The sequence below is a fragment of the Garra rufa genome, chromosome 16 (genome assembly GCF_049309525.1).
Source record: "Garra rufa chromosome 16, GarRuf1.0, whole genome shotgun sequence".
Taxonomy (NCBI): Eukaryota; Metazoa; Chordata; class Actinopteri; order Cypriniformes; family Cyprinidae; genus Garra; species Garra rufa.
In genome coordinates, this window is record NC_133376.1 from 41,899,322 (window position 1) to 41,907,325 (window position 8,004).

An 8,004-nucleotide genomic window follows, 5' to 3' on the forward strand; every position below is an offset into this window, starting at 1 on the left:
AAAGCAAGGCCACAAAGCAAACAAGCATGTCGATCTTGTGCAGACCGACCACAAGTAGGGTGTAAGTTAGTTAACCTCATTCAATATTTTAAACATGAAAATAAAAAATAATAATAATTTAATTGTAGTTACATGTTTGCTAACAAAATAAACCAATTAAAAGCCATTTGTGTGGTGTGGCTTTTGTGTTCCTGGTTAAGTGCTAGTCTAATTTCAACATAATAGGAGACATTTACTAGCCTTAGCCTTTAATTAAAATTAACATGAATTGGTGTGAAATGACTGCTTGTGAGACATTGACATACACCTCTTGTCTCCATCAGATGTCAACATTTTCACCGCAGCTCTCTACAACACCTATTTTTTGTTTAATCCAATATGTGTTGATATGTCACAAATATTTTACAGCAGCAACACTGTTTTGCGTGCTCTGGCGCTAATGTTAGCATGCAATTCCTGCTTATTTACTGAAAATATATAACGTTAATGCACATCAGCAAATTACCAGGAACACCAACAATCTCAGACACCTTGGTCCATGCATGAATTTTTTTATTTATGTCCCTGTACACAAACAGGGACACATCGTAGATTATGGGGAAACCCGCCACAGCAATAATTAACTTCTCCTTCATTTTCCTTGGGAACTAATGTGGCCGGAACCAAAGTTTACAGGACTGCGTTCTTTGGAAACCTCTGAAGCGGTGAACTTTTACATTCTGATTGGTTGCCGCCAAGCCGCCTCATAGCTCATTACCATAAAGTTGAACTGACTTCAACTCTACCCGACGCCCAAAATGTGCCGCGCCACTTCTCGCCAGAGCTCGCCGCTGGCTCACATTGAAAATGAATGACTTCCGGCCACTTTGACGCTCTCGCCGGTGGCGGTGTGACCGCATAGTAAGAGGGGAGGGGCACTACATGTATCTACAATCTTGTCCCTGACATTCTGTGTGTGAATCCTTAATTCTGATGTTTGTACAGCAATTTGTGCATGCACTACATTCTAATTTAAATTAAATCTAATTTAACATATAATTTTGTCAGTTAACTGTTAATGATCGGTTATTGAGCATTGGTTATCAGTCGGGAAAATTAACGAAATGCCTGTCCGCCGTCTATTCCTGTGTAATCTAGGAAGAAATCCTGCAGGTGCCCCTGATGATTCATAACATCTATGTTGTAGGACTCATCTGCATTTTAGCTCGCATTCTCCGGTGATTTATTAAGGGGCATAATGACACAAAACATGAGTTCTACATCATTTTATCACTGCATTTGTAATTTAAGTAATGCAATTGTATTGTCATTAGTAACAGTAATCAAATTACATCAATTTAAAGGGGTCCTATTATGCTTTTTCACTTTTTGAACTTTAGCCATTGTGTGGTGTGTATGTTTGGGCATAAAAAAACATCTACAAAGTTACAAATCTCAAAGTCCACTCCAAAGGGAGATATTTGGTTTTTAAAAATCCCTTTTCAAGAACAACAATGAAACGGCTCGTTTGGACTACAGCGTTTGTTTTCCGGAGGCTATTATGTCACAACGTAAATCCCACCTACTAAAATTCAATTGGTTGGCGGGTGGGCAATTCGGCTAACTTTAGCCATGTGTTATGGACAGCTGCTTTTGGGATGCTTCAGTGAGTTGTAGGTTGGCTCTTTAAAATGCGAGCTTTAACTAAAGGGTCCGCGAACTGCTCCGGTAGCCTTGCTGAAGCCGCGCCGTTCAAGTGTGTTGTACAGAGGGTCCAAACACGCAGATCCGCGGCTGATGTAAACACCAACACTGACTAGTGATCATCTGTGGACGCGTCGGTGCCTCGCAGTGCAGTGTGTGGTAAGAGATTTATTAATCATACAGTGTAGATAGCTTCACTAGTCTTATGGTTTCTGGCATGCAATAATTAAATACATTAGCACAATAATGATAATATCACATATCGGCGATCTTGCAGGCTGACGACCAGCAATAGCGTTTTATTTACTCACCCTTCATGCATCCTAGGTGTATACTTCCTTTTTTCAGACGAATGCAATCAGAGATATATTAAATCAATTCTGGCTCTCATACAACAGCATAGACTGAACGGCACATCAGTCCAAAATAAGTCGATCCATAATAAAAAAAAGTGTCTCGCATGGCTCCGGGGCGGTCGGTAAAAGTCTCCTTAACGTAAGAATCACTTTAATCTAGTTTGCTGCTTTGGGAAGGGGTGCAGCAAGGTCGGAACGCGGTCTACACTGTTTGCCAATTGCAATGCAGTGGGACTGCTAACCAATCACAACACATTTGGTTTTTTGGAAGGCGGAACCCGGAACTAATTGAGCCGGAACAAATACTTATTTAACTCATTAAAATGCAAATCAATTTATTCAACTTTTTTGAAATGTTTTTTTTTTTTTTTTTTTTTTTTATTCTGTCTCTCACTGTACAAATAAACCTACTATTATTATTATAGACTGATCATTTCATTGTCAGTGGGCAAACATACAAAATTTGCAGGGGATCAAATATTTTTTTTCCTCACTGTATTAACAAATTTTCCTTGAAAGTGGTGCTTTTAACCATGATAATTTTAATGTGGTCACACTATATTTAAACCCTACAGATATAAATTCTGTATAAATTCTACAGAAAAAAAAAGAAAATAATCAATACCTTTCAAAATCTATATTTTAACAGTGGCCAATCCTAGACTAGATGTGTTTTTCCCTTGAACTGTTATTGACAGATGAAGTATTTTTGATTGTCATTTGTTAGGTGACAATTGCCTATGTTTGGACATGGAAGCAATAAAATGTGCCATGATCAGTTGATTTTGTCATGTGGATTGGGTGATGTGATCTGACACCTTGACTTTAGGTGAATTGATGTTTCAAACCTTTTCTTTCAGAGTGTAAGCCAACACCCCTTTTCACATTTTATAAATAAAAGTGAAAGTAAAGGCTATTATAAAGCCAGTACGCTTCTCTCTCCCATCACTTGAGGTTGACAATTCTAACAGAACGAGAATGGACTTCCAGGTTTATTTGAAGATTAACAAAACAACAATTAAAACACTACATCTGCCAAAACCAAATGAAGCAAATGGGAAATTCACCATCGGAGATTTAAAGAAACAAGCCATAGGTCATTTTCCTGGAGTAAATGGTAAGTTAAAACTTCTGACTACACTGTTCAAAATGAATGACTAATATGACAATAATATTTGACTCTTGTCTTGTCAGATAACAACCAACTGAGGTTGACTTTTGATGGAAAAGAACTTGAAGAGGATAAAAACACTGATTTTTACAATATTCAAGAACTCTCTGTCATCCATGCTGTGTTGAAAATGCGTGGTGGAAAAGGTATGATCGTTTTCATTTTTCTTTATAACATTACATTTAGTTATTTTCTAAGAAAACTAATGACAATTTACCAGAATGAAAACATGCTGCCTTATTGTATTGGTTCATGCACAAAGATGAATCTGTTGGGTCTTTTGTTGGGGTATTATTTTCACAGTGTAATTGTGTGTAGCTGTTAGTGGATAGGTCAATATAACCAAAGCCACTTTAGACAAGCTAGACAATCTAGTTATTCTCTCCAACAATGTAACATCTACGCAACATGATTTAAATAAACAACCAATTATAACAACAGTGAAACATTCAAAATTCACAAACAATTGCAGCAGTCCTCTATCTCCTTACAAAATAGAGTTTTAAAGCCAAAGAGTGACGAGTGAGATCCAGGTTGTTATTATTTATTATATTATTATATCTTTATAATTCCTGCAACTGATGCTTGTGTCTTTATGTTTCCTCTTTATGTGTGTGTGTGTGTGTGTGTGTGTGTGTGTGTGTGTGTGTGTTTTCTTTATAGGCCCACTCCCATGATGAAGAGTTTCCTGGACTTTATTTTGAAGGAGCTTTTTCACCATGTAGATGTTTTGGACTAGCTTGGATTAATTTGAAATAAATAAAGATCCATCTATCCCAAAAACTCTATAAACTGTTTCTAGTAAAGATAATTATGTTAATCTTGTTTGTCTCAGAAAAAATCATTAGCATGTCACAAAAATATTTTCTCAAACTGTGACAAAGGTGGAGGGATATAGAAAGCACTTTTTTTAAGGAGTAGCATATACATGCATTATATAAAAACAAATACAAAAAGCTAGTTTGTTTGTAGACAATTTAAGTATGTTTCATTAATTCTATAGATATTATAGCTTTCTTTTTTTTTTTTTTTACCAATATGTTAAGCCATCTGTTATATATTACCATCTGTTAAGTCGAAAAACTAATATTTTCCCATCTTGTCAAACTTTTCCAATAAACAATTATATAAGATATTATTTTTCTGTTCCTTTTTGGTGCTGCTGTTCTTGTTGTCACTGTTAGTCATATGATTCATCTTTTTACTTTCATTATGTTAACTGATTGTCACATTGATAGCAGTTTGCAGTTAAAGAACTGGGGACATATTTTGTACAATAAATGCACTGGGAAAATATGCTGAACAATTATAACTTATAAATTATAATGGATAGTAATATTAATAATTTAACATTCTATTTAAATTAGTTAATAAATTGAATAGTTTATAATTTAAGAAATACATTTGAGGTGGACAGCTGAATTTAATTAAGTTGTAGTTTACAGTACACACTTGGATATTAACATTCATTTTAGTTTGGTAATGTGTAGAAAGTTGTTTACTTTCTTGACTTTTTTAAATCTGAAATTGCCCTATTCTCTCGAAAGATAACATTACTCTTTTATAGAGTAATTACTGTAGTTTTATAATAATAATAATAATGATGACGATGATGATGATGATGATGATTATTATTATTCTCAGTAGCATCATTTGGCTTTATTCTTGGATATTTATTATTATTTCAAATCATCACTTATTACTGTATCTAATACTGTATCAAATAAAACTCCAGTAGAATTCACTGCATTTGTAAAAAATAATACATCCTTCCTGATTTTTATGTCAATATTCTAGCTAATAACTAAATAGATTTGACACAGTTTGCTCTTATAATCTGAACTGGATTTTAAACTGGTTCCTTAGTACATAATGTGTGTGCATTCAAAGCCTTGTGATTGCAGCTGTCATTAAACATGAATTTTTTTTTTATCTGGCGATGAGAGATACCCTAGTTCCGACCCTGATTATGACACAAATATATTATAAAATATATATTAAACAAATATATGATATACTATAATAAAAAGCACAATCTTCATTATGATACTAACAATTCACGTTATATTGTATTATAACAAAATTCAACTGGGTCCAATAACACAGTTTTGTAAGTCCTGTTTATTAAAAAAATAAATGCTTTAGTGGAAAATATGTAAAATAAAAATGGTTATTTTTTTTATTACTGATTTAATTAACTATTCCAAACATTTCAAATATCATCAATAAGCTGGAAAAAAAACATCGATATATATATATATATATATATATATTTTTTTTTTATATTACCCAGCCCTAATTAAAACAGAATGAACTAACTCTTAGCACATATCCATGATTATATTTCATAAATTTTTATAGGTACATTATTCTTCGAATAAACAGGAGGAAAAATAATTTTCAAATCATGTACACACACAACAATTCTAGGAATACATATATCCATGGTGTAATATGTATTCTACATTATTTGCATATAAACATGTCAATTTTGCACATCTGCTCACAATCTTACAGCTTCTACTTGCTTTGGTGCAACTTCAGATATGCATAACACATAAGGAGTAGATGTTTTTAGGCACTCTTGAGCAGGTTTAAGACAGAGAAAGCAAAATTTGTTGTGACATTTATGGCACGTCATGATTTTACATCCCACGTTTGAATGTGCAATCAGCACACCACAACATGGGCAGGCTCGAATCGCTGGACACTGGACATTTTCAATATATCTTAAAGTAACCATTGAACAGTCTTTAAGTTGTTCCTGGTCATTGATATTGCAACCCACATTTTCACACTGTTCAGCACAAGGTTGAAGCCCTTTCCACTCTCTGAGACACTGCCAGCAGAATTTATAGATTTTTCCAATCCTTTTAGTGCAAATGAAGCATTCTACACCAAGACTGGAGGTGTCCAACCTCTCTATAAAAGTGCCACAACCAGGACACTACAGAGAGATCAAACATAGTGATTAAGAAACAATAACAAAAACTGTACATATTTACTGTAAATGTATTAAATTAATAAATAAGATCTAGGTAAAGAAGCAGAAATGAACATACATCCTTTCTGTCTGACTTCTTAGCAGCGTTTGTTCCAAGCACATCCTCAAAACCGATTCGCTCATCATTTGTAAGTTTGGCTGATTTTCGGACTTCATCGTATGGCCATTCCTCCTCACAAAGTGGACATTTAAATACCGTTTCTCCCTGAAATTATTAACAAAGCTGGTTAGTAATCATAGCGTTAAATAACATTAAACTTTTTTTTGCTTTGTTTTTTTTTTAAGTACAATGAGGTAAAGGTTTTCATAGGATATATGTTTCTTCTACACATTCTGGACATTATACAAATTGCATTAATGAACATATATAGACCAACCCATATAACAAAGTTGTAGCTGCAAAATTATGCCCAAAAAAAAAAAAAGCTCCCACAAGAATAATCAAACCAATTCCCATCCAAACTCTTAACTTTAAATATTTTCTGTAGGCTTATACCAATAAAATACACTCACATTTAACAACTGAGCTTTGCAACAGTCTGTCAGTGACATGGGATCTGCAACATGACCGCAAGACATCTCAACTCTTAAAACATCAGGATCATCGTCAAATACATCTGGAAGATTCATGCACAATTCATTAAAAGCAAATCTTTCACATAGCATTCGTTAAAAACAAGAATGAGTCCTGAATTAGTAAGACTTATCTTCTGAATATCATTTGCAATTTATGACTCTTTAGTTTCACATTCCCACTTTTAATTGTGAACTATTAGCAGGTTGCTTACATCGTGACTTAAATGATGAGAGCTGGTATAGCCTAGTGTTTAATTAGAAATGTGTTTTGGGTGGATTTCTATTAAAAACAAAATTCCATTTTTGTCATTTACTGCCTTTATTAAATTGCAGTGTCATTCAATTAATATATTTAGCCTATACTTGTGAAACTGTGTCGGTTTTTATTAAAGAAAAATATAGTCTCAGCATGAATAAAACCCTAAATAGTTTGTTGCTCATTTACATGTGGGCTATACTTTCATTTTGTTCGTCCAGTAACGACTTGTCAAACTGAAACCGCGCTTAACTTACCGAGATCGCTTGGTTTTTTCACCACTTTGATGTCTTTGTCGGACCAGGTGAGTTTTTTGAAGTTTTCGGCCATTATCACCATCAGCAGACGATTTGTTCGACGTCTTCAGTGTTGTCAGTTTTAGCTCTCTATCGTTTGTTTCACTCTTTAAATGTGAAAGTAGCATTCTGTGTGGAGGGTATTTCTCCTCCCCCTTTATAGGCTACATATTTCATTCACATGTTTAGATACCTCAAGAACATAACGGACGTAGCTGCAGATGTGTACTGTATATAGCCTACTGATATTCTATAAGATATTCTGTTTTACACTTTGATTCATTCGTCGAATACAATCAATGCAATGTTTTAGACATGAAAAATACTTACTGCTCGTGTCAGTAGCCTATCTATTTAATCTTCTGTCTGACCTGTCCAATCTGTCTCTCTGAGGTAAGTCTTCAAATATCAATACATTATTTCCTATTACACCGTGTCTTAAATACACGCGAAATTTCTGTTTAAGAAACGGTTTCTATTTCTGCGACATCGCGGATGAAACAACAATATACAAACTATTACAGTGATAATCCTAGGTGCTTATTGTGTGTTTTATTCAGTGTAACAGGTGTCTAATGAGGGTTTGAATATCATTATTGTGTGACATTTATAGCCACACTGAAAGCAAAAACAGATAGCTTACCTCAGATCGTGAAAATACA

At 34.2% G+C, this 8,004-nt stretch overlaps 1 protein-coding gene across 1 annotated transcript in view; it reads right to left on the bottom strand.

Moving 5' to 3' along the window:
- Positions 1–7,376, bottom strand: part of LOC141288153 (uncharacterized) — a 13,579-nt gene extending 6,203 nt beyond the window's left edge. The window contains exons 1-4 of the mRNA XM_073820254.1: positions 7,304–7,376; positions 6,728–6,831; positions 6,273–6,419; positions 5,726–6,157 (exon numbers count right to left, since the gene is read on the bottom strand). Coding sequence (XP_073676355.1) covers positions 5,726–6,157; positions 6,273–6,419; positions 6,728–6,831; positions 7,304–7,376 — 756 coding nt within the window. The remainder of the gene's footprint in view (positions 1–5,725; positions 6,158–6,272; positions 6,420–6,727; positions 6,832–7,303) is intronic.
- Between the last annotated feature and the right edge of the window lie 628 nt (positions 7,377–8,004).